Source organism: Pezoporus flaviventris, unplaced genomic scaffold (genome assembly GCF_033815535.1).
Source record: "Pezoporus flaviventris isolate CSIRO_AGI_PZ_B2104156 unplaced genomic scaffold, CSIRO_AGI_Pfla_v1 ptg000037l, whole genome shotgun sequence".
Taxonomy (NCBI): domain Eukaryota; kingdom Metazoa; phylum Chordata; class Aves; order Psittaciformes; family Psittacidae; genus Pezoporus; species Pezoporus flaviventris.
In genome coordinates, this window is record NW_026892585.1 from 476,732 (window position 1) to 504,322 (window position 27,591).

Genomic DNA, 27,591 nt, shown 5'->3' on the forward strand with positions numbered 1-27,591 from the left:
CGCGGGCAGACGGGAGGAGGCGGTGGCAGGGGGGACGGGGGACCCGGATCCCCCCCACCCCTTCGCAGGGATGAGCTTTATGGACACGGAGCAGAAACTTTATGCGGGTTCGGAGGAGCTCCGGAGTGCAGAGTGACTGGACTGGGTTCTTGGTGGTGGTGGTGTTATATTATTATTATTATTATTATTATTATTATTATTATTATTATTATTATTATTATTATTATTATTATATTTCCTTGGTGATCCGTGACCATTCAGCCCTGATGCAGTGGCTGGAGCAGCTCTGCTCTGGAGCCAGGCTGAGAGAGCTGGGCTGGGTCAGCCTGGAGAAGAGAAGGCTCCTGAAGGGGAGACCTGAGAGCAGCTCCAGTGCCTGAAGGGGCTGCAGGAAACCTGGAGAGAGGCTTGGGACAAGGGATGTAGGGACAGGCCAAGGGGAATGGCTTTAACCTGCCAGAGGGGAGGCTGAGATTAGAGATTAGGAAGAAATTCCTAAAGTGAGACCTCCATCCCCTTTCTCCACCGTGGGTAAACACCTTTGAGGACCCCGCGGAGACAACGGGATTAACTCAGTGGCGGTTCATTGCAGCAGCCTCGGAAAGCCAGCGGCCGGTGGGACACGGACTTCTCCTCCCTCCGTGTGCCAGCAGATCATCCAGAGCCGAACGGAGAGGGCAGGGGGAGATGAGGGGGAGGCGTGTGCTTGGTGGCAGAGCGTGGGGGGCCACCAACACTAAAGCAGTTAGCCCGTCCTGCCGGGGGGTACACAAAGCCCACCCAGAGGCGCCAGAAGTACCGCAAGGCTCGGTGCCCCTCTCGCATCACCCCTTGAGGAGCAGCGCTCACGGCGGGGCAAGCAAACCCCCCCGGCTGCACCGAGCGTGGCACGGGGGTCCCGTTCCCCGCTGCCTCCTGCTCCCCCAGCAGCCGCCGCCTGCCGGTCCCCGCGGAGGCGATGCGGGTTGGAGGCGGGCCGCTCCCGCCCCCCCCACCGGCGCAGCCCGTGCCCGCCCGCCTGCGCGCTGTGCGGGGCCGGCCGTGCGCGGAGCGGAGCGCGGAGCATGGCGCGGGCGGCGGCGGGGCTGCGGCCGGTCCCGGCGCTGGGGCTGGTGCTGGGGCTGGTGCTGCTGGGCGGCCTCCTGCTGCGGGGCGGCGCGGCGGCGGGGGCCGGGGCCGGGGCCGAGCCGTGCCAGGCGCCGCGGCAGTGGGAAGGGCGCACCGTGACCTACGAGCACGGCACGGGCCGCAACACGAGGGCCGCCGTCTCCTACGACGGCCCCAACCAGCGGCTGCGCGTCCTGGAGGAGAGGAAGGCGCTCATCCCCTGCAAGAAGTAGGTGTCCGCGGCCGGGAGGGGCGGCCGGGGCCGGAGGCGCCTCCGGGGGGGGGAATTGGGGCGATGCAGAGACGGAGGGGGGGGGGGCTGCGGGAGGGGACGGAGCGAGGGGGCCGGCAGCGGAGGAGCCCCTCGGAGGGGTCGGCGGGGCGCGGCTGGGGGGAATCAGCGACGGGCAGGAAACGTGGCACCGACGTGATTCACAGCCGTGGCACGCGTGTGTCTATGTCTGTCTATAATCTAATCTGTCTGTATATCTAATCTATATCTCCGTATCAGATATATCCATATCTATATATATAAACTATGGCTCTAACCTACATGCATATCTATATATGTAATATGTAATCTGTAGATCTAACATGTAATAGCTAATCTACATCTGTACCTAATAGCTAATCTATGCATCTCTCTATATACTATATAATCTATAACAATATCTCTAAATAGATACCCATAATCTATATTCAGTATAATTTCTAATCTATACCTAATCTTTGTACTTGAAATCAAATCTTTATATTGGTATCCAACATCTAGATCTACATACCTAACGTCTAGTATCTATTTCTATATCAAGATATATATATCTCATTATATAATGTATATCTGTGTCTCTCACTCTATATATCCCGAGAGATTTATGATAAGCAGTGTCAGCATTTTGCCTTCAGGGATTTTCCTTTCTCCCAGTTGCTGGTTGGTTTTTTTTCCCCATTCCTTTTGTTTGTTTTAATGGAATGGGAAGCGAGTCCAAAAACAGAGCCCAAACTGTGCGGTAACGTGGGTATAATGAGGTCTGATGAAGAGATTACTCTCAAACACAGGAATTATGTCGCAGGGGGGGTTCTAGCCCAGGAATTAGCTAATAAGGTTAAGTCACATTTCACAAGTTCTTTGGTCATTCTTGCTTCCTGCAAGTGGTAGGTGATCAGTGCAGGAGGTCAGGATGCCACTGTTCTCCATGGTACACACTGCACCGGCTGCCCAGCCCTGGAGGACCTCCCCGTTCTTAAGTTATTCAGGTTTCCTCTGCTAAGGCCATAACAAACCCATCAAAAATCACTGTGTCATTGCTGAAAAATCAGTGTAGGAAAAAGCTGACCGAAGCAGGGCCTCTCTTTGCTTCCATCTGCCAAGCTCAGGCCCTGACAGCTTGGGTGGAGGAAACGATCAGCCCAGAGAGGCCTGAGTGAGTGTGAAGTTTCTGGGTACCAACCATCAGTAGCTCTCAGACCCCGTGTCAGGACCTGCCGGTGTGAGGGCAGCCAGTCTGCCCATACCCCCACCTGTCCCATCTAAAAGATGTTCAAATAAGTGCCTTATTCCCAGGGACGTGCAAACCACGGTGAAGGCCAGCCTGCAAATGCTGTATCATCCTAACTAAATGGTCTCTGCTGTTGAAGAGATCAATATTCCTTTTTCCTGCTGGCATTTTTTCCTCACAATGACCAATTTCTTACCGACATCATATAGTCATTGTTTTCATCTTCCCAAAGCCTCGGTCCTTTCTCTGACAGTCCCCAAACACTCTTAAAACTGTTCTGAGATGCTTCATTTTCAAACAAAGTTTTCCCTCATCGTGAGCTTTTTTCTTTACTCCTGTTTCCATCTAGGAGCCGTATGTTAAAGGCAACATACAGCTGTTTGCTGATGGTTTGATAACATGCAACATAAAGGCTGTGCTCAAACTCCCCTAGGTTGACCTTTATGTTTGACAAGCTCAAGAGTCTGATGCAAGTCTTTTCTAGCTTCTAAGTTGTCTTGACCTCATTTCTTCAAGCTTATGTTTGTTTTATTTGAAGCCTTTATTTTAAGATTGAATAATTATTCTACATTTTCTGGGCCAGATTATGGCTTTTGCCAAGTTCTGCTCTTTTGACAGCTTTGATCAATATTTGCTCTGGATGCAGTTCCGTCTGGACTGATAGGGCTGTAAGGAGGCAGGTGCCCTTGAAGCATCTCTCTGTTGCCTTTTCCTGTATTAGTTTTCTGTTGTAGACAACCTCTGGCCTCAGGGATCCCTGCTGACTCCAGGCTGTCCATGACTTCAGCCATCCAAAACTGGAGGGTGGCTTCATGTGCACAGCTAGCGTCTGCTAAGGGTGTGACCCAGCTTCCATTGAAGTCAACGGAAAGACTCCCATTGATTTCAGTGTGTGTTGGATCGGGTCTGGAGTTGGGATCATCACTTCGCTGTGGACACAGTGAGTCATAAACTGAAGCCTTCAGAAGTCAGAAGCAAAGGGACTTATCCTGTCTGTTGAAACGAGCCTCTCCCCCTCTGCGCTTTGACATTGACAAGAAGAGGGTAAATCACGCCGAGGCAGTGACTACAAAAGCAACAAGAGAAATAGCTCTGTCCTGGTCTCCAAGGAAGTTTCAGCCTAAAATCTCACAAATGGACACATTTTGCTCCTACCAGATGTAACTTACATGCAGCAATCGGGGTTGGCCAACAACCACACTCTTACACAGAGTGTTTTCTGGAGTGGAAGTTCATCGGACATTGCTCTAAGTTAGTTGATGGAGGTTAATCAGGGATACAAGGAACTGTCTGTGTAGAATGGCTTGCAGGCTCATAACCACAGGACAAACCCCAAAGCTTCCAGTTTTCATTGTAGATATATGTTTCAAATTCATGTAACTTGCAGTGTGGCATTTCCATATGTACATCAAGCCAGTGTTTTAAGTAAACTCCTAAAACGTAACCATAAGGTGACTCAGTTGTGGGGATGAACGCAGAGGGCAGAGACAGTCTCCTCTTTTGGTGTTGTGTAGCCCTCAGCTGATACCACGAGAAGAGAAAAGAAAACTAACAGAGGTTTTTATTGAGTAGATGGGGCAACTTCCTGTTTGGAAGAGGTCAGAGCATTAGGGTTATTGCATGATATGGAAAGAGAGCACTTGAAACTGTTCCCTAGAGCTCCTGAGGCGGAGCTGCGTCATGTTACCTGTTCAGCACAGGAACGTAGTTTTAGCTTTTTAATTATTTTATATTATTTATTATAATAAATATTTAATTATTTATTATAATATTTTGTTATTTTTATTATTTCTAATCCTTTATTCCTTACTACATGGAGTTACGTCCTTTTGTGCTCTCTGTGTATTCATCCTTCCTCACTCTTGTTCACCCCTCTGTTGGCCTCCGTCTCCGGATGCTTCCAAAACAGGTAACAGGCATCAGAATGGTTTTGCTGTTGGGGCAGATGTGTTTCATTTGAAGGTAACATCTGCCGGTTCAGACTTGGATAGGACATCACTGAAATCCTGTCACTACAGAAGGTCTAAACCAGAAGTCCCACTGACTGCCTTGTAGCCAGAACTCCACATGTCCTGCACCACCTTTCATGGTCTTGGAAGGACAGAGCAAGAAATGTAGTGCCTGGCACTGCTGAAGCCACCCAGCAGGCACTAGCGGTCAGTTTTGAAGGAGGAAAAGGGTGAAGTGGGGAGCAGAGCAGAAATCATGCACTGGTGTTTGAGAGCTGGGGTGTTACTTGCCAGATGCTGTGTTAATAGAGTTTAACTCTTATCTTCCATTCTGGTTTTCCCGGGGGAGGCCCAGGAACAGTTTGTCCTATGATAAATGTGATGGTGGGGAGAACAAAAGTTCTGTGTGGCCAGGAAAGTCAGTAGGAGGAATAAAACTGTGTTCTCTCTTCTATGAGTGTATCTGAGCAGCCACCATTTGTACAGCATGCAGCACATTGGGATGCCTGTGTGTATGAGACTGCTAGGGTTGTCTTAACAATCATAACTGCAGAGCAGGAAAAAACAACGTGGGGATATCATATCAATGCTTATTGAACACTTTTAAACTGTAGTTTCAATTGTATTTGCCAAAGACAGCCCACAGTCATGGGCAGGATTAACTCCTTCACTTGGCAGCAAAAGCTGCTAGTACAATAGAGGAGCAGCAAAGCCGTGTTTATAAGGAATATGTCAGCAGGCTCTTTGCGTGTGTCAAGCCCTGTCCTTGACTGAAGAGAAGCAGCATCCGCTCAGGTGCAGGTACAACAGCATTCGTCTGGAGCAGAAGTGATGACTGTTCAAAGTAAACAGCATGTCGGACTTCCCTCAACTCCTTCCGAGTTGTTTTAGGAACTGTAAAGGAAAACCAGCAGTGTCTGACCTATTAAAATCCTATCATGCATCCATTCTGTGGTCATTATGGTGACTCAACTGGCAAAGTATTGAGCTGCCCGGAGCGGCTGCAAGTTTGTTTCCCAGCCTTGGTTTTGGGAGTGGTTTCTGCAGTTTAAGGTTTAGGGGAATGAACGGTGGTCATGGGTAAAGTCTTCCGAATTGGCCAAGTTACTTGGGAACCCAAGCCCCATTTTTGAAGGTTGTGTAGTGTGTCACACTGCTGAGAGCCTTAATTTGCAGGGAAACAGAGAATTTTCAGCAGTTTCGCTAAATCTAATGTGAGTTCTTGGGATCTGAAATGCTTCATTAGCTGCTGTGTCTAAAAGTCACCTTTGAGAATCAAAGGTAGGTACTCAAACCTCCTCCATTTACTTTCTTCGTGTAGATGCCAAGTTCTTTCAGGTGTCTGCTGCTGGTAACGCCTGTGAGTTTGGAAAGCTGGCACTGGAAGGATGCTGTGATGGAGGCAGGCTGGCAGTCAAGTGCTAGGCAATAGCCTGAAGCATGCAGCAGTTGTTCTAGGGAGAGTTGTGTGACACTGGGATGCGGAGTTGTGTGATGTTGGGGTACGGAGTTGTGTGATGTTGGGATGCGGAGTTGTGTGATGTTGGGGTACGGAGTTGTGTGATGTTGGGTACGGAGTTGTGTGATGTTGGGTACGGAGTTGTGTGATGTTGGGATGTGGAGTTGTGTGATATTGGGGTACGGAGTTGTGTGATATTGGGGTACGGAGTTGTGTGATGTTGGGTACGGAGTTGTGTGATGTTGGGGTACGGAGTTGTATGATGTTGGGGTGTGGATTGTGTGATGTTGGGGTATGGAGTTGTGTGATGTTGGGGTATGGAGTTGTGTGATGTTGGGATGCGGAGTTGTGTGATGTTGGGGTGTGGATTGTGTGATGTTGGGGTACAGAGGGTTATCTGTAGAAGCCTCAGCTTTTGCATTTCCATCATAAGCCGACTTATGACTCAGTTTACTGAGTCTCTCAGTGATGCTTCCTGCCAAAGCAGCTGGTTCCCTGGAGAAGAGCACTGTATAAGGAGGCAGCCATGGTCCGCAAGGGCTGCATGGAGGAGGATCTCATCCCACCCAGACTGTTCATTCTGTTTGCTTCTGCTGACAAAAGGCAATATCCATTTCCCTTTCCAAGTTCTTTATCTTGCTGGAAGTCACCCAAGCTTATACAGTCGAGGAGGCAGTGAAGTAAATTGGGTTCATTGTTGTGGATGGGCTGGTGGGAAGACATTGGAACACAGCTCGGGGAGGTGATTGAAAGTCTTGAGCCATCAAGCTGCAGTGCTAACAACAAGTGGACTCCATCGGGGGAAGCTGGGCACCCCTGGCTTAGCAGTGCATCTGCTGTCCTGTGCTTTGTGCTTTCCATAACTTCCTCGGACAGCAGGATCTTTGTCTGGGTTGTGGGCTGGAGTGGACTAAAGTGGGCTGGGCTAGGCTCCATTGGCCTGAACTGGGCTGGAGCTGTCTGAGCCTGGCTGGACACATCTCAAAGGAGCTGGACTGGGCTGAACTTGTCTGGACTGGGCTAAATGGACTGGCCTTAAGTGAGCTAAACTGGGCTGGACAGACCTGGGCTGGACAGGGCTGAGCTGGGCTAATCTGTGCTAAAGTGAGCTGGGCTGGGCTGGACTGAGCCAAACTGATCTAAACTGGGCTACACTGTTCTTGGCTGGGCTTAGTTGGGCTGTACTGGGCTAAACTGGGCTGGACTGGTCTGAATTGGACCAAACTAGGCTTAACTTGGCTAAAGGAGTCTGGGCTGGGCTATACTGGGCTAAAGTGGGCTGGACAAGGCTAAACTGGGCTGAACTGGGCTGGAGTGGGCTGAAGTGGCCTGAGGTGGGCCAAACTGGGCTAAACTGGGCTAAACTGTGCTGAACTGTGCTGGAGTGGGCTGAACTGGGCTGAGGTGGGCTAAACTGGGCTGAAGTGGGCCAAAGTGGGCTAAACTGGGCTAAACTGTGCTGGAGTGGGCTGAACTGGGCTGAGGTGGGCTAAACTGGGCTGAAGTGGGCCAAACTGGGCTAAACTGGGCTAAACTGTGCTGGAGTGGGCTGAACTGGGCTGAGGTGGGCCAAACTGGGCTGAAGTGGGCCAAACTGGGCTAAACCGTGCTGAACTGTGCTGGAGTGGCTGAACTGGGCTTCACTGGGCTTCACTGGTCTGAGGTTGTCTAAATGGGGCTGGACTGGAGTGAATTGGAGTAGATTTTGCTGGGCTGAACTGGGTTAAACTGGGCTTGAATTGGCTGATCAGGTCTTGGCTGGGCTGAGCTAAACCGGGCTGAGTTGTGCTAAACTGGGCCTAATGGGGCTCAACTTGTCTGGGCTGAGCTGGAGTGGGCTGGGCTGTAAACTGGGCTGAACTGGGTTAAACTGGGCTGGGCTAAACTAGACTGGGCTAAACTGGGCTGGACTGGGCTGGCTTGAAGTGTGCTACAGTGGACTGGGAAGGGCTAAAGTGGGCTGAAGTGTACTAGGCTGGGCTGTGTTGGGCTAAACTGGGCTGGACTGGGCTAAATTGTGTTTAACAGTGCTAAAGTAGTGTGGACAGATGTGAATTGGGCTGAAGTAGGCTGAACTGGTGTAAAGTGTGCTGGGCTGAGCTGAAGTGGGCTAAAGTGGGCTGGACAGGGCTAAGGTGTGCTGGAGCGGTCTGAATTGGGCCAAACCCTGCTGAACTGTGCTACATTGGTCTGGACAAGTCTGAATTGGGATAAATTGGGCTGAACTGGGCTGGGCTGGGTTACCTTGGTCTGGACAGGGCTAAGCTGGTCTAAATTGGGCTGAACTGGTCTGGGCTGGGTTACCTTGGTCTGGACAGGGCTAAGCTGGTCTGAATTGGGCTAAACTGGAGTATACTGGGCTAACCTGGTCCAAACTGTGCTGTGTTGGGCTATATTGGTCTGAACTGGCTAAACCAGACGTAACTGTGTTAAACCCACCTTAACTGGGCTGGACTGGGCTAAACAGGTCTGAACTGTGGTATGCCAGTTTGAACTGGGCTAAACTGGGCTGGAATGGTCTGAACTGGGCTAAACTGTTTTGGGGTAGGCTAAACTGTTGTGAATTGTGCTAAACGGTGCTGTGCTTGGCTGAGCTAAACCGGGTTTTCCCAGATGGCAGGAGAATATTCTTTGGAACTCAGATTTGCCAGAACAGAATTCCCTTGCTCAGCAGTTCCAAAACTAAAGAGACCCCATCATCCAAACCTGAATTCCATCGATACAAAATGATCTCCAGGGATGCTGCTGCGATGGGTCCGGGAGCTGCTCAGAGGAGCGCCCGGCTCTGCTGGGTGCTGGTACCCAGGAGCAGGGCACGGGCTCCTCCTGCCCTTGGATACCGGGGCACGGAGCGGCCGCGGGGAACACGAGTGCCTCCGGCGGGAGGGGTGGGAAGGGGGACACGGTCCCCGCCGCTGCCAGGCTGCCCCAGACCCCCTCGGTGCCCCGGTTCCTCGGTTCTCCCCCGTGCCGAGCCGAGCCGAGCCGTGCTGTAACACTTCCGTCCCTGCCCATGGCAGGGGGTTTGGAACGGGATGATCTTAAGGTCCTTTCCAACCCTAACTGTTCAGTGATTCTATGGTTCTCATAGCCAATAGACACCTGAGGCACCACCTGCAAAAATCAGTGCAACTCTCCCGGCAGATTTCACAGGGCTCTGGGTCAGGTGCATGTATAATTTGGGGGCAGCTCTACAGCAGATTTATCTGTAATTACAGAGCTGGTCGATGGAGATGGGAAGCAGCAGCAGTTACACGAGGATCTGCTGTTATGCTCTGGCAAGAACAGTTGTCTCTTGATAGCCAGGAGGAAACATGAGAGATCTGATGGGCAGAAAAGGGGTTTCTGCTGATGAGCTTTGCTGGGGAGAGGAATCAGGAGTTCCTCATGCGGTCTTTGAACAGGAAGAAGTCTCTGGTAATGCTGGGCAGCTCGGTTGTGCAGTGGTTGCACTGACACACTGCATCGTAGGCGATGCAGGGCACTGTCCCTGTGAAGAGGTACCCTTTCCAAGTATCTTCATGTTGAACATCCAAAATAGGGGGCTGGTCGGTTTGGAAAATCCCGTCCATGAAAGAAGGTGATTAGAAACAGCCCCCCCCACACATACGCAAATATGGGACTGGTCCCACTTTACGTAATTATAGGGTCACTTGTACCTTAAACCCCAGTTATTTTCATACTTGTTATAGGAATGCCATTCTGGCATGTACAGAATTCACATTAATTAAGAGAAGCTCACAGAAACCTCTGGCTCCCCGGCAGTGTGTGCATGACACTGGGCTCTGGGTCAGGAAAACACCCCAAAATTAGGTAGGCATACCTGTTTGCTGAGGACTTGGGTTTGTATTTGTGTCAGATGCTAAATGGTAAAGCTATTTCTGTCATGTTTTAAGCAGCATGGGTAGTCTAAACATGTTCAATAGGTCTAGTGACCTTTTCCTGAGTAATGGAAAACTTTCAGCTGTGCCAGTGCAGTTTATGCCAGAATTATTTACAGGCCTTGCCCTCTTTGCTGCTGCTGCTTCTTAGGACTGTCTTGAGTGAAAAATAAACATGTCAGGGGTTTAATACAATTAAAATGGCAATAAATAGTGTAAAAAATAGAACTGTATTCTCAGCCTTGCTTGCTTCAGCTGTGGTTTCCGTGATGGGCTAACAGATTACCAGGGAAAAGGTTCTGCATCAAATACACCGATGTGCACCCTAAAGCAAGTACTCCATGCTGCGAAGAGAAAGGTTTTGAAATGTATATTCATCTGTTAGCTAATTACATGTTTGCAGCCAGGCTGATTTTTAAGGTCTGCAGTGTCTTATAGGAACCCTCCATAAGCAATATCCATGATGCATTACGTGGTGGCTGCTGAAGGTCCCCCACAAAAGGCAGAGGAGCTGTGGGTTATCCCTGTTGTACTAACAAAACCCACAGTAACTCAATAGAGGACAAAATGCAATAGTTTTGAGAAGAGCGATTTTAGCAGACAGTTCAACCCTTTAATTATTCCCTTTGCATGCACGTGCCTTGTGAATCCTATCTCCCCACTCCTGGTTTTGGACAGGGTTTGTCTCTGACTCATTAGTGTGATAGTGTAATTAGGGCTACGTGTAAAAGTGAACATTGCTGAGGATCCTCAGTGTGCAGGAGGTAGCACGGTCCCTCAAATCCCCGGGGTCCCCATGTGAAGTAAGATGGAGCCTCAGCCCTCAGAGCAGATGCGCAGTTGCCACCACTGATTTGAGAGGTCTCAGGAAGTGACCCCAGAGGTTGTTCAGCCCCTTTGGGCAGGCAGCAGTGTCAAGGATTTAAGTCATAGAACTGATGAAGTCAGGACTAATTGGTTAAGCTTGTCTGTTTCCCACACGGTAAGACTGGGAAGGTCTCTAAGCCACCATATAACCTGTCCAGCCTGGGAAGTAAAGCTTCATTTGGGATGTCTCTGACCCTTGGGTTTTCTTACCAGTTCTTGTCAAATCTGGAATGTAAAAGGACACACATGCAGATGTTTTCAGAGTATCTCCTAAGTAACCTCTCCTTGCTTAAGGTGAGTGATGCTGTTTTCTTCCAGTGCCACCTTCAAGTAACATGGAGGACAACTGTTACTCTTTTTTAGCTTGTATACCGGACAGATTATAGTCGGTCCTACCCCAGTCTTCCTTTTGTAGCATAAACATGCTCAGTTTCTGCATAGGTCCTGTTTCTTAAGCATGACACCATTCTTGCTGTTCTCTGAACTGCATTCTAACAGTTCCCTAAAGTGTGGCACCCAAACCCAGGACTCCATTACTGCTCTGACCTCATCAGGGCTGAGCAGAGCAAAAGAAATGACCCAGAACTGTAAACTTGACTTTCTAAATCATGCCTGTGCCACATCTCAATGGGTATGTGTTTAAAGTGCCATCTGCTCTGTAACCATGGGGCAGTTAATATCTCTTATTGGTGGTATGTTTTCTCTCACAGAGACATTCCCTTCTTTCCTGTGATCCTTTTCTTTTGCACGTTTTCAGTCATCTCCATCCCTGGCGGTGTTCAAGGCCAGGTTGGACAGAGCCTTGGGTGCTATGGTTTAGTGTGAGGTGTCCCTGCCCATGGCAGGGGGGTTGGAACTGGATGATCTTAAGGTCCTTTCCAACCTTAACTATTCTGTGATTCTGTCTCCACCTGGATTTTAGGGCACCAACAATTTGTGTTTGAATCCAGTGATGAATCGATGCACTCAGCAAACAATACTGCTTTTGATACAAAGCTGCTGAAGGAAGAAGAAGAGCCCTGCACAAGGACTTCTGGATGAAACGAAGAAGTTATTTTTATGCTGGAGGGAGAATGAAGTGCAGTGTCAGGACTTCAGGGTGCATTTGTTCACATCTTTCACAAAGGTTGTTTAAAAATAAGCTATACTCGGATCTTTGGATAAAGATGTTAGAAAGTTGAAGTGTGCTTGACTTCCAGACTGTGTTGTCTGATTCCCCTGGCTGGCCTGACTTCCAGACTCCCTCCAAAACAGACCTGGTGTGTTATATGTTTTACACTGGACAGATATCTGAAAGACCTGAATCATCCCTCTCAAGTAAATCATTGCAGATGGAAGGTGGAAACCATTACATCTTGGGTCAGTAATCTGGTACAAGTGCACATCCTCACAATTTTTTCCAGGGAATATTCCATTGTGAAAGAGAAGTTTGCTCTATCACAATAGGGACCTACTTGCCATCTGTTCCAAAGGGCACTCTGTTCCCCAGATTACTTTTCATGCAGGAATGCATACTGGAAAGCAACTGAATGGCCAAGTATATGCATAATGGGACTTACAATCTTGGTAAAGAGCAGTATAGGTCTCCTGCATTTCATGTAGTCCCTGTTCAGGGTATCTGAAGGTCCTTCTCTGTTTATACACAGGAGTTAAGAGGTGTGAGAGGCTGCAGTGCCAGGTCCTAGCTGAAAAATTGGTGTTTATTTTCACTATCCTTTTATTCCGCAGTAAGTGGAAGAATGAGGTTGTGTGAGTTTAGTCATTTGTGATTAGGGACTTCATTTTGCTATGTCTTTCTGCTGTGTACCATAGGTATTATCATACTGGGGCAGAGCCAAGATCCAATTTAATATCCTGTCTCTGAGCCTGATTCAGAGAAAGGTGTGAAAACTCCAGATAAATGTGACAATTAGGATCATAGAGTCATTGAGGCTGGAAAAGAGCTCACAGAGTGCCTTAGTATCATTGCGCACTCAGAAGAGAATTACACATCTCAGTTTTGAGCGTCCACTCTTTCAAATGAGTTACTTACATTTTATACATATATTTTATATATATATATTGTATATAGCACAAAGAGGATGAGAAATATAATAAATGATAATGTACCTCTGTAATTTCTTTCCTTATTATTTGCCCTTCCTAATGTTTTTAGTGTATATTGAGAGGTGAGTCCTGGCCTTCCTCATTCTTTTCAGTCTCCTCTAAGCCCTGCTGTGATTTTCCAGTAACCTTTATTATTATTAACCTGCTCAGGGGCCAAGGCCTCACTGTGCTAGACATTTATTGCAAACCCAGAACAGTAAAATAAGCTTGACTGGGAGTACATTTTGATATCCTGTGGTTCTACTCGTATATACCATATTCCCTAGGAGGTGATTCGGTGATTCCATTTAATTCATTGGACAGCATTATGGTATTCTGGCCACATCTGCCATTCCTTAGCACACAGATGCTCTCTATTAAGGACAATGCATCTTTTAGCCCCTTCCAAAACAGGACTCCCTTAAACACGATGCCTTATTGCTTTCCTGCGTTTCAGCTTTGATTCGAATGCGTTGTTCTCAGGGGTGCAACTCGGTGGGCCAGAATGATCATTAGGGAGCGTCAGGACAGCCAGAAAGGGACAGCAGTGGAAACAGTGTTCTTGCTGAAGAGCATTTCCTTTAGTACTTGCCAAAGTAGCTAGTGTAATTTATAGGAATACAATAAGACGTTGCATATATCTTTCATTGAGTTCAATAATTAGAGTCACAGAAATCTGTCACCCTTCAGCTTCTGTAACTTTGACTTCCCAGCTTTCGAGTCCTGTATTTATGGTTTCCTTTCTACGTGAACTTAATAATTAACAGGGCTTAAACTGCCTCATTTGGAAGCTGGTAGTGCTGGCCAAGTTCCTCATATACCTTGCTAATTAGATACCTGATACATAAGGCTTGGCCACCTTGAAAACCAGGCCCTTTACAGTCTGTGAGTGATTTAAATCAGGCTAAACCCCACTGCTTTTACACACTCTCAGGTTACATTTACAGGCACATGTGTTCGCACAGTCCTGTATTTGTACAATATACCGTAGGCCGGCCCCGCTGCCAAGCGTGTGAGCTCAGATATGGTAAATGACTGTTGTCCTTGAGGTCTGATGCACCAGAAGAAAAACACAAGCCTGAAATTACCGAAAACTTCCTGGGAAAGAGGAGAGGAGTTCCCAGAACTCCACTGAGAAGCGGATGCTGCGCAGCTCTGAAATGAGCTTGCCAGAGCTTTCCAAGGGGAGATGAATGTGCTTGACCTGATGAGTGTTTATCAACTGTCTGCTTGGCAGCTTTGCTCCCTTGAAAGTGTTCCTAATCTGCAGAGCTGAGGAGAGGAGGGGTTGTAGTTATCCTTGCAGTGAAAGTTCCCATTCTCCCAGGGCATCTTTCTTCAGTAAGGAATGTGTAAAGCGGCATCATTGAGGGGGGTGTTATCTAGAGGGTACAGGATTACTCAAGGATGTAATGGATGGACCTGTCCGTGCTCACTAGAAGAGATCACTTGTTTGGGGCATTTTTAGTGCAATTTCTTCTCATCAGAACTTCTTTCGTGGTGTTTGAAGGTGTCTTTTTACCTGGCAAAGGAGTAATACCACAAAGGCAGACTGATGCTTCAAGCCTTCAGTTAATCTCAAAAGAGAAAGCAAAGTTGGCTTTGGAGCAATTACAACGACCCCAACTTGGTATCTTAAATAGCAAATACTGATACACATCATACATGAAATTTTGCTTTTGTTTTTCAGTTGCTTTATAATGCTTATGAGGTAATGTAAGTCCTGGCTAACTCAAGTGGGAGTTTTAAGGATGCAGTAACTGCAGCTGAGAAAACTGGATCAACAGGTTAAAGCCCTAAATGCATGAAACCCCATATGGCTTTGCAGGAAAGGAAAGCCTCCTTTACAAGAACCATTGTTCCGTTGTTTTGGGGGGCAGGAAATGTGGTTTTGTGCTTTGTTAATACAATGCCTCACTCAGATGGTTTCTGATCCCTGCTCCGTGCCTCTTCAATGCTACAGCAATCAAAAAAGGCATTTTAAGGCTCCAGTGCTGTAAGTTACTCATCCAAAGCCACAGAGCAAAATGGTGCTGAGGTAGATTTAGCACACAAGGAATTTGTTACCCAGCCTCAGCCTCAGACCATTATTTCGCTTCTCTCTAGCAAATGACCTTGTCTGATGTGCTCCAAGACGCATCACGCGGGTCTTGGCGTGCCGCTGCCAGCACTTCTGCTCCTCTGAGTCACTGTGAAGGCAACTGGACAGCAAGCACCTCCTTCCTTCCAGGTTTGACGCTCAGGAGGAAGCCTTTGGAAGTGCGGAGGAAACCCTGGGGGTCATGTGGAGTTGATGGGCAGGCTGTGATGCTTCAGGAGTGGCAGCTAGGAAGGACTCAGCATAGGGCAGGACTCGGTGGAGACTGAGTACCTGGAACAGAGCTGGCGGCATGTTCTCGAGTCTAATGACTCTTTGTCCTGACAAATACAAAAAGCAATAATTCATTGTTTTGAGTTGCATCGATAGCATACAGAACAATGATCCCTGCAGGAGACAAGTCATTCCATGCCTTTATTGGTTTCCATCATTTATGTCTCTGTGTTATCTGGGCTGACTCCTTGGAGGCACCTCTCCCTGCTTCCCCAAACTGGATGAGGACTCTCAGAGGTAGGATGGTGTTTGGATGCACACCCACTCCTCACAGTATGTCTTCATGCAAGTGCTTTGCCTTGTGATTGCGTGGGCACGGTATTCTGCCCTTGCATTCAGTTCGGTTGGTCTCTTATTCAGAAGAGAGTACAGAATGCAGTGTGTATCCCGCCTATCTGACACGATTGCTTCCAGCAAAATCCATGGACTTATTTGAGCAGGATATAGTCCAGTGTTAAGAAAACCTTTCAAGCATAGGAGCAAAAACCATGTCTGCGTGTTTATATTCTGGAGTTCATCCATTTTCAGGCACAGACAAAGGGAGTATTAAGAACCATGAGAGAGTCCTGTTAAGGGTATAGTGTACAAAGGGTGTGAGGCATAGGACAGGGTAGGATGGAATAGGATAGGAAAGGAAGGGAAATAATCTCTGTCAGGCAAATAGGGTAACCTGTCCAAGGAGCCTCTCCAAACCTGCTTGCAGGTGCCCAGTGAACAGGTTGAGGCCCTCTTGAAGTTCCAGTTGAAGAAGTGAAATTGTTATGAACCCAATGTTCGCGGTGGGCTCAGGCTGCAGATGTGTTACTTCTGAAAACACAAACTGATTACAAATCATTTCCTCTCCAGTTCCTTTGCCAAGACCTGTTTGCAGGGCTCTGTGCTTCCCCTCAAGCAGCCAGTGAAATCTCGGGCCCCTAAACCAAACAGAGGCACTATTCTTAGGGCTTGGCTGGTAAAAGGAAAGAGAAAAAGGAAGAAAAGCAAATTGTTTTAAAATATTTTGCTTCAGAATTGTCATTTGTGCATTCCTGCACATTTTGGTATTAATTTTGGCTGGTTAGGAGTTCTCTTTCTAAACCAGCAACTTGACCATTCACCTTTCATACGCAGCTAAACTCGGATCCTGTGTGATCTTAGGGTTTTGTTGCTACTTCCAGGACGCACACAGGAGCAGTTTGCTTTGAAACTGGGATGTGGGGTACCCCTGGGTTGAGCACTGACAGTGTAAACCATGCTCACGGCTTACCCATGAGTACAGCCACACACTGTGCAGTCTCATCCTCTGTGTGTGCTGAGCTCATCCCAGCAGCCCATCAATTCATACAACTGGTGTCTCTTGTCTTCAGTCCCCGAACCAAAAACGGAGGTGATGGAGCCTCTTGCTCTGCAGAATGGGCACAGAGATGGATGTGGGCCCTCCTTCTGCAAGTATTCAGGCCGTCTGTTGGAGTCATGGTGGCTATCCATGTGCTGGCAGTTAAATACACACGTTCATCAGATTGAAGCTTGAACTACTGCACAAGTTTCACTTGAATAAAGGTGGCACATTCCCCTCATGCAATGATAGCAATTCACAGGTTGCAAAATGGAGAACAAAAGGTAAATATTCTGTGGAATGATTGATAAAGGGTAAGGAAAAAGAAAATGTGAACAAAATGCTGTTAAAAATGCAAATAACATTTCTGTGCTGAAGAAGTTCTAAGTAAGGATTTAAAATGAAAAAGAAATGGAATGTTTTATTCCCAGTAGTCTGCAATGCTTTGCTAACCTTGCTCCTTTGCTCGTCCACAAAATGACTGTATTATCACTCACATACCTCAAACATGTTATTGGACTCATCCGTGAGGCATTCTACATCCCACTTTTATCAGATGAATGGGAGTTGAGTCATTGCAGCCGGGTTGCAAACACATAAATAAGCGTATTTTAGCATTCTTGTGAGGATGGTCTCTGGACTGGGTGGGATATAAAAGTTAGATGTGTCCTGATGTGGTCATAGGAACCAGCTTATGTATACTGAATTCTTCAGTAGCGTATCACGGCTGTGGAGACATTGCCTTTGATGAGGAAAATGGCAGGTGAGTTCAGGTTGGTGCAAGAAGCAGGAATATTGTTAAGATACAGACACGAGGACAACTTAGACAGGGAAGCTAATACATAATCTTGCAGCTTGCCAGCCTCTGTGTGTGTGTGTCCGTATGGGGGAGTTCTTGGTGACTGCCTGCATCATGGAAAGCGGGACAAGCTCTATTCCGTGTTGTGCAGGGTCGTGCGTGAGAGGTATGGTTACCTCCTGTGGGCCTGTTTGTCCCCTGCTGCGTGCTTCCTCACTGCTCCGTTTGCTAGTGCCATTTATTCTGCCTGTGTTTCCACACATGCTGCAGAGGTGATCCCCTCAAACGGTGGTGGGGATGTCCCTCAGATGCTTTTAACCACGCTTTATAGCCCTTCTCCTAGTGCAGCCTTTAAAAGCTTCTGTGCCAGTGGTGGGTGAAGTGATTCCTGACCGATGCAGTTGTGTAGATCAGCAGTTACACCTGTAAATTGTTTTCTTGTCAGCCCTGCATCCTCCCCAAAGCAATGTGAAGACTGCAAAGAGAAACATGCAGGGGATGGGAAAGACCACAGAGGAGGTCCCCTCTTGGTTTTGTGCATCATCTCTTCAATTACGTGGACTGTGCAATTGCGCAGTGCTTTCCACCAGCATCCTCCTGTCTTGCTGATGGCACGGGAATTACAGATGGAAAGAGGCGTATTGCAGATAGGCAAGATGAAACTGTTCAAGGGGATTAATGCCATCCCTTCCTTTTCTTCAGAGTCACTGCGTAACAGTGGACTGTAGCCAAATACTTGAGCTGAGATACCCACAGGAAGCCTCTAATAGAGCGTACACAGGTTTGGGGGGTTTAGAGAGTGACTCCTGGCTCTGCTTTGCAAAAGGTGCAGAGCACACATGAGGGTGTTTTGAGTTGTGCTTTGAAGTACTCATGGTCTGATGTGTGATGCCAAGTGCCCTGGAGAAGGCAGGCTTCTGGTGGGTCTGTGCTGGTACCAGCTGATACTGCTGTTAACTCTGATTTCAGTTTCTCTCTGTTTCTGTCACCGGTTATAAGGTAGGGACCATGCCACCTCCTCTTTGTAGGTATGGATGCATATACTGACTATAAGTAGTAACTAGATGAAAATGTCCATGATGGTGTTTATTATCCCTCCTCATGGAGCAGGGCTTGGGCACTTCATATTCTATAGAAGATGGTTTTCAAATCCTTATTAAGTACCCACTTTGTTGACCTCCCCTTCTAGTCTCTGGTGCTCATTGATTTCCACACGTCTCCTTACCTCTGCCTTACTGTTTTGCTTTCTCCTTTCACTACTTCTTGAACCTGGTGGCTTCCAGAGAGAAACTTTGCCATTGAGGATGGAGAGCCAATCAGTTCTGCACTTGGTCCATGTCCTTGCCCCATCACCAGCATGTCTGTGGAGGAGCATCTGTGAGGATGGCAGATACCAGATCTAACCATCACAGAGAAAGGCTCTACCCCAGTCACAGCAAATTGAATCTATGCAGCCTATGCAAGCAGATTTTTTTCCAAAGGCTTATAACTTGGCCAAATCTGGGCAACTTTTAATCAAAACTTTTCCCCTGCCAAATTTCAAGTGCTTTCTCCAAAACATGGAGGCACAGGAGCTGTTTAATGAAACAGCTATTAAAGCCCGTAACAAAACGGGCAATAATAACATGTTTTCCTCTCAGATGTTCTCAGAAAAGTTGCTCTGTTGTTCTCAGAAATGGCTGAACCGGTTCAGCCTGGTTTATTTGTTCTGGAGAGAGTCAGCTGAGGCAGACTTTCAGCATGGGAAACTTCAGCCCAACTGGTTAGCCCTTCTCCAAGTGGCAGAGTTTAATGCAAGTGAAAATGGACTTAAACTGAGAAGTCAAAGGCAAGCTTACTTACCAGCAATGCTCCTTGCTTAGCAGAGAAGAAGACTGTATATATTAACTGCTTTTCTTTTTGCTGTTTCAGATTTTTTGAGTATATATTCCTCTACAAAGATGCAGTGATGTTTCAGATTGAGCAAGTTACAAAGCTTTGCTCGAAGGTTGCTCTGACAGAGCCGTGGGATCCCTATGATATTCCTGCCAATTCAACCTATGAAGATCAGTACTACATTGGGGGACCTGGAGACAAAATTATGGTACAGGAATGGTCTGACAGAAAACCAGCCAGGAAATGTATGTATGTGCATGGGTTTGTTTCATCTGAATAGTAGTCATTGTCTCTGCTACCCAGGGAAAAATAGAACTCTGTATGACTCACCCCAACTTTCCACATTTCTATAATGCTGGCTGGAAGAAATAGTATCTCTTGTCCACAGCATATGACTTTATTATCAATGTTTTTTATTAAGAGAGTGTTCTGTATCTCAGCAGGATCAAATATGCCCAAGGGACTTGAATGTATTTTAGTTTGCATCATACAGATTTTGGCATGGAACAGCATCGTTTTGCTTCTGAATCCAAAATTTATTTATAGAAGAATTGGTGGTGTAATTAGGGGCACACTCAAACTAGAGTGGGCATAATAGAAACAAAGCAGGTGTCAGTGTGTGTCTACACGCCGCTATCAAGTGTTACTGTAGAAGACATTCAATACATGGTTCTGCAGCAGTGGAACATCCTTAATATTCAGTTAAGTTCTGTTATCCACTACACTAGCAAGAAACATCAGCACTTGGCAGCTGAACACCAGCACCATGAAAGAAAGTAGCCTGAATTTTCCAAGGTACCATAGGTACCATGTTTTGGAGGCATAGCAGTTTGTTAGCACATCGGCTTCAATGTCAGGTGTGGTTTACTGGTGACCCACACAACTCTAAGAAGAATTAATGGCACTATTCAGCTAATGCAATACTTCTGGTTATAGACACCTAATGTCTAGGCTGAACCTGAGCATTTAGCCAGGGGAAAAAGGTTTTTTTTCTTGACTATAAATAGAAAGAATGAGGTAGAAAACGAAGGATAAGATCATTAGACCTTTGTAACTAGGTCTGTGTATCCTCTCGTATTCCACAAGAGGCAAATTACCACTTACTCCAAGAATTTTGTTTTTCAGATCCGGTATTTGTTGGAACTTTTATGGAACTTAGTATCCAGATGCATTCAGTTAATGATGTGCGATTTTTATCCTGTACTATTTTGTGTTTCCAGTGCTTTTCTGTATGATCATTCATAAAAATAATGTCTTCAAGTTGTCACATCATCCTCCTTTCAGCTAATATGGGCTTGGATTCTAGAAATAGTATTTGTGTTAAACTGACAAAGGTTTCAATGGAGATATGGGCTACTGTGATTTTACCTTGACAGAAGACGTGTTGAGGACAAGAAGCCTCCATTCCTGCATATTCAAAACCAAACTCACTGAGGTGAGAATGTTGTCAATAGCAGTGTGAGGTGAAACGTCCCTGTGATACCCAAGCTGGTGGCACCAAAATTTGCCTCCTGGGGAAACAGAGCATTTGAATGGCTTTCCTGGTGAAGTGAGTAAGTGCTGCCATAGGAGTGGCATGAGAGGGGAGAGAAATCAGAGTTTTGCAGAACTCAGTGAACCTTGGGACTAAGCAGAAGTCACGGTCCTTCAGGAGGGGTCTACTTGAAAGGCGACATTCCAATCCCATGATTTCAAATGTGCTTGGCACTAATGTGTTCAAGTTTAAGACCGTTGTGCTGCCCAGATTATACCAGCTTTGTGGCCTTGGTTGGCGTTGCCATGCATGTGGACAGAAGCATGGGCAGTTCCAGCCTATAGGCTTTGCTTGAGGAGCAGCCACCTTTCTGACTGACGTCAACATGACACATTGATTAATTCATTAATTCATTCATTCTTTTGTGTCATCTAACACAGTCCTGTTTCTGCTTGGTTACAGTGGAGTCGTGGGTTGGCGTTTACACAGTGACGGACTGTTACCCTGTACAGGAAACCTACACGAAGAACTACAGCGTGACGACCTCCACTCGCTTCTTCGACCTACAGCTGGGCATTGCTGACCCCTCGGTGTTCACCCCTCCCAGCACCTGCCAGACAGCCCAGCTGAGGAAGATGGAAGGTGAATGCTGATGGTGAACCCTGGCTGCGAACACATATGAGCCAAGAGGATGGCTCATTAATAGCTCCTGACATCCAACCTCAGTTTTCAAGCTTGTTGTGGCTCTTCTGGGAATTACAAGTTTTCACTTGAAAGGGAACATAAACATGGAACTGAGCAAAATATATAACACTAAAGTTCTCTTTCATCACATTAATGTGTTCAGTGATGCACTTGTACAGTAGAGTGACCACTGTTATAATATTTACAGATAGTATTTATTTAAGCTGTGGCTGATTTTCCTTTTACAGAGGTTTGGTTATTCATCTCTTCAGGAAGACGAAGCATAAGCAGACTGCAATACTGGGAACATCTAGAAGGAAGAACTAGATTTTGTTGTTGCTGTTGCTTCTGGGGTTTGAGGGAAGGGGAAGTATGCTCTGGGTAAGACTTCATCCCTACCTGAAAAATACCCCGTTTTAAACAACGCACATCAAAAGTGGGGAAATCATTCTATTGGCTTAGTTTTGCTTTCTGTTTTTCACTTTCTGCCCGTCAGGAAGCTGGTAGTCCAATGTCTGAGCTGATTTCTTTCTTTCTGAAGGGAAGCTGGAGTAACTATTCATGGAATGCTAGGTGACATGCAGAAAATGCTTGCCTGGTACTTGGGATAACAGTGTGAAAGGGAGGGAAAGAGGGAAAGGTACACCCCCAGAAAAGCAAGCCAAAGTTTTCTTACATTTACTACACTTTTGGTACTCCGGGAGGGTGCAGTGAGACATTCCTCAGTCACATTTTACTTCAGCACTCACTTTTCAAGGGAATACTAGTTTTAACCTACGCAAAGAGACTGAGAGGTACTGTGTCCTAAATGGCTTTAATCCTTTGTGACTATTCTCAAAAGTTTCTGTACTCAGAAGGGTATAAAACCAGCCCCATGATTCCAGGTAGAAGTGAGAAAAAAGCCGTTCTTAGTGTGCAGTTAGTAAAGGCTAAATCAGCGTTCACACAGTGCCTGGGAATGCGGATGGAGTGAAAGGTGGAGCTGTGTGGCCAGTGTGGGGAGCTGGGAGGGAGTTTTGGATGACCCCTGAGCAGTGGGGCTGCAAGCTACTGCAGTCCAAGCAGAAATGACAATCTTGCTTCCTCTTGCTCCCACTCCATTGATGCCTGCCTTGTTTGCTGCTCCGTCAGCATCTCGAACCTCATTTATTAACTCTGCATCCTTTCCTGGTGGGCAGAGTGAAAGCTGCTTTAAGGTGAATAAATAGCTAACCAAAAAAAGCCTTGCTTTCTTTTGCTTTAGAGAACTCAAACCAAATCTCTGTGCACCTTCAGGCCCCCAGAAGCGTGGAATGGTGATGGGGTTTGCCCTTTTACCAAATGAAGTAAATTGGCTTATTCTATTGAGTCTAGGCATGCCTTTTAGTTATAATTTGCAAATATGTTTAAAGCCATATTCTTGTCCTCTTATACGTGTAGGGTACTTGTTTGCTGCAGAAGTTGTCCCAGTGCCACGCTGGGAGGTTTGATGTCTGTGGAGGGGAGATGCTGGGCAAGGCTTTTAGTGCTTTGTATGCTCATAGCTTCTTGTACGTGAGCAAGTGGTACAGTGGTTACTTTGCTTTCACAGCTGCGGTCAGAATGGCATTTTACTTTGCCTTGTGCCTAATGAAAGCATATACACAGAGCTGCTAAAGTTTAGGTAGCTGATTAGAGCTGTTCCCCTGGACATGACCATTCCACTGAAACCTGCTAGCGGGAAGAAAGCTTGGGTTTCCTTGGATTTAGAGTGCATTTAGTCTGTGCTCGCCGCCTGTATTTTTTGTGACAACCTAAATGCTAACTGCATATTGTTCTCATTAGGGCAATGATTAACACACATTTCTTAATATCTGTGTCTTGTTGGAATCTGGAAAACATAATAAATCTGGCTAGCAAACATGAAGCTGTGGTACTGCATCGTTTGGGATGACTTTGTTGTGGTGTAGCAGATAGCTGAGTAATCAGGGTGTTTGTCTTACGTTTTGCTGACAGTGATATCATTTCTAGCAATAACACTAAATGTTCCTTTAATGTGGATTTGCGAAAGTCTGGTACACAGAACGGAGCAATTTTATATGGTGAAGTATGCACCTCCAAAAACTCCCGTTGATTTCATATTTATGCTTTGCAAATTCAATAAAGAGAGTTGTCAAAGATGTCCAACAGCAAATTTGGGGATTACGTGTTAGAAATTAGCCCTGAACCAAATACGAAGCACAAAATGCGCATGGTTTGTTACCTTGGTTATCGTTTGCTGCCGTTCGTTGTCATGTACCACAAGAGACATCTTGTCTTCATGCAGCTATGCCAGTGACTCCATAAGGATGAGTGTAAAAGGACTTTAAAGTACACAGATAATGTGCTGCCACCGTGAAGTAAAAATGGGGTTTTCATGTGTCTGATACCCAGGGGAATTTGTTCATCATGGTTACCTGGTATAAAGTTAATAGTAAATTCGTATGTACATGAGTTATATCGTATTGGAACAGTGGCAGACCCGGGGAGCTGGGGACCCTGTGGGACAAAGCTGGTTTTGTGAGATTTCCAGTCCTTGCTGGTTTCAGCTGGGCCAGAAATAGTGCAAACAGAGCCCTGCCTGCCATGTTTTGTATGCCTGCCTGGAGGCTTTGCTGAAAGCAGGATGTGCAGAAACACAACATTGTTTTACTTCAAGTTAACCAAACATTCCTGAACCTCAAAACAGGTTTAGTTTGAGTTTGGGGAGGAGTTCGGGGCATTTGGTTCAGTTCCTATTTTAACAGTTTGCTTAACTCTAGTATTAGGGCCAGATTTTGCTGCCTCAAGCCATGCTGCACACCATGGAAGTGCTGCCATTTACCAGGGCGTGCCAACTTTCATGAAGAACGCAGGAAGAAATACAATAATCCATAGCCACAGTAAGTTTTAGCCAAGAAATCTCTTAAACAATGCACTATTCTTATTTTGGGATGCTCTAATGGAAGTGGTTTGTTTTCCACCTTGAAGTTCATTTCATTCGAGTACTCACTCACTACTTGCAACCCTCCATCTCTTTTCCCACCACCCCTTACTTCCTAATGCCAGTGGAGCCCACTTCCAGAAGAGCATGTGCAGCCCTCACTTCCATTGATTTCAGCAGTATAAATACCTGATGGATCTGCTCTGGACCTGACTTCCTTGATTTTGCCAGCAGTCTTATCTCAAGTGCTAGAGTGGTGCCAGCCATAACCAGATGTGAACAACATACAATGAACTACGCGTAAGTGACCAGCAGTGGAAGCAGAATTGGCTCAGGTGCAGTTGCTGGTGCCCTGAAATTCCAATCAATGAGTCGTCTTGGCACAGCTCCTGCATCACATCCCTCACCTCCTGCATCACATCCCACATCTCCTGCATCACATCCCACATCTCCTGCATCACATCCCGCACCTCCTGCATCACATCCCGCACCTCCTGCATCACATCCCTCACCTCCTGCATCACATCCCTCACCTCCTGCATCACATCCCACATCTCCTGCATCACATCCCTGACCTCCTGCATCACATCCCTGACCTCCTGCATCACATCCCACATCTCCTGCATCACATCCCGCACCTCCTGCATCACATCCCGCACCTCCTGTATCACATCCCACATCTCCTGCATCCTCGGCCACAAACTGGTTCTGGAGACAAGCTTCAGGACCTTCCCACATGACAGAAAGGCATGTCAGGAAATCATCAGGTAGTTGCCTGCTCCTTAGCCATGAGGAATAAAGATTTCAAAAGAGCACTGCCTCAATGAAAGACAGAGGTTCTTGACTGTAAAGAACCAGAGGAGCTACCTTCCCATGAAGCTGCATGCACAGCATGGACTTGGGCACATACAGATTCAGTCTTCATGTCTGCACTTATACATAGGAACAAATGAAGCAAGCTTAGAAGGCTCTTCAAACACTTCTGATCATTTACTGCTTTGTAAGGGTAGAGGAAGAAAAGCTTATGATCCAGTGAGGCTCGTTATAATGAGATCCAGAGTCTCATTATGATCAGAGCCTCTGATCCTATGAGTAGTCTCAGAAAACAGTGACAGATCTGTAGGATAACAATGCGGCTATGAAGCTGCTAGGGGATATTTCCAAACTTCACTGGGTTTTTAATGCTGTTACTTTGAGTGCATGCTGGTTTAACGTGCTCCAGGCTAAAGACCCATGTGGCTTGATATGGCTGTTTCACCATAGGAACTGCGTACTGGATGAAATGATGCACATAGTTACAGTATGAAGTTTTGTTTGAAGTAAGGACCATCAGCCCAGCAGGGCACATTTCGCAGGTGACCTGCCTGTGCTGCTGTAGGTACGGATGTGCCTTTCAGGAAGGTGCTGCCCGCTGCCTCTGAGCACGTCAGAGGACAGAAGAGTTTCTCTTCTCACCATCCCAGCCTCTGCCTTACATGTAATCAACTCCTGCGTGTGTGTTATACGTGCGGGCTTACCCTTTGCACCCTACGGGCCCGCTCTGTGCATGGGGTTGTTGCTCATGCGCTCAGCACCCGGCCATCACCATTAATTGGGCTCAGCTCAGGCTTTGCTGACGCCATGCAAAGGGGCCCCGGAGCAGAAGGAAAGGCAAGGGAAGCCTGCTGGGCTCTCCCTGCTCCCCGCCGGGGTTTTCCCCATGCTTTCCCAGCGCTGAGGAGCAGCTTTGACGTTCCTGAAGCAGCACAGCCGGGTTGCCAGCCCTGCGTTACAGCCCGTGTCACGCTGACGGGCTTGGGTTTCACCCTCTGCACTAAAATTATCCCTGAGGCCAGGCCGGGGACACGGTTCGGTTTCTGGTAGAGAAAGGAAAGGATCCCATCACCCCCTTCGCTGCCATCCCAGCCTGGCCGGCAGGGATTTGTTTGGGCAGCCACAGTGCTCCTCAGCCTGTCCCTGCTGTCCCCTCTCCATCCTGCACTCCCCAGGACAAGCAAGGGTTTAGCAGGGGCCTTGCTCTCCCCACTCACTGGGCTAGAGGGTCTTCTCCACTTCCCTATGGGGCTTGCAAAGGTGTGGGGAAAGCCCTCCCTCTTGTCCCACCACCGCCGTGCCATTCTTTATGTGGTTGCTTCAGGGCTGGTTCTGTTAGTCTGATGCGGTGACTTTCCATTGCGATGCTGAGCTTGGGCCTTGCCACTGTTGTTTTGGCAGGTAGTGATCCTTGTTTATTGCTGCAGTGTCTCATACTCAGCAACTTGTATAGGAATAGACGTTTCTGATGCCGGCAGCAGTTTGCTGCTGCTTGTGGTAAGAGCACAGGGAGTGGAAACACTGAAAGCAATGATGAATGACAGCAGAGATCCTGTTACTGGTGGCCCAACTGCCTACCACGTACCAGAGGGAGCTCTGAAGAGGATATAGACACTTTACCCCAAGAAATACCCCACATCTCTCCAAAGGAGAGGAGCTATGCTGGGCAGCCTGCATTGCATTGACTTTATGAAAGTAGTATGTTGTACTAATACTGTATGTGTGACCATAGCTCACTGTGTCGCTTCATAGAGGGACAGAAAACCAGATGTTTTCTCCCAGCACGCTTCTACAGAAATTATGTAAAACTTAGTTATTGGCAAAAAGTGTTGACTTTTGAATTAAATAAATGGTATGTACGAAGTTCAGAGACTTGTGAGGAAACAAAAGCTGTATCTATAAAACATTCTGTAGCTTTAAGCTAAAGCTTTTCATCCTTAGAACTTCTGCTTTAAAGGAAATAAATAATGCAGCTTGTCAGAAGGGCTGAGCTCTGAACAACTGCTTTGAACTGGTACCCAGCTTTCAAAGAAGCTGCTTCTGTTGTGGGCTTGAAGAGGGGATCCTGCCTAAAGATTGCTTCTTTTCCCAGCCATACTGCTTGAGCTGATGCAAGGTAGTGCCTCTTCCTACAGACACTCAGTACGCTGCAGATATCCAAAGAAAGATGGTGTTTTATGCCAGCACGGGACCTGTCCTGAGTCTCTTTCAGTTGAATGTGCTTGCTTGAGCACAGACTATGAGCAGCCAGCAGTGTCTGTTATCATGGGGGAAAGCTTACCCAAACTGGTGCCTGTTTTCCCTGTTTCAAACTGCTGGGACATCCTAGACTGGAAAACCCATCCAGGAACCTATAAGGTTCATGTTCCATGTAGGTGACAGTGGGAGAAAAACAGCAATGAAAGAGTGAAAGCAAGAAGGGAGAGGAGGCAAAATTAAAGCGTGCCGACAGAGTGGCAGCCCAGAAAGCAGCCAACACATCCCAGATAAAAG

At 47.0% G+C, this 27,591-nt stretch overlaps 1 protein-coding gene across 1 annotated transcript; it reads left to right on the plus strand.

The window, feature by feature from the left end:
• The first annotated feature begins 1,050 nt into the window (after positions 1–1,050).
• Positions 1,051–23,503, plus strand: EPDR1 (ependymin related 1). Its single transcript, XM_061464320.1, has 3 exons — positions 1,051–1,336; positions 19,244–19,452; positions 21,144–23,503. The coding sequence occupies exons 1-3, from the start codon at positions 1,065–1,067 to the stop codon at positions 21,332–21,334; spliced, it is 672 nt and encodes a 223-aa protein (XP_061320304.1). The 5' UTR covers positions 1,051–1,064; the 3' UTR covers positions 21,335–23,503.
• Positions 23,504–27,591: the final 4,088 nt, after the last annotated feature.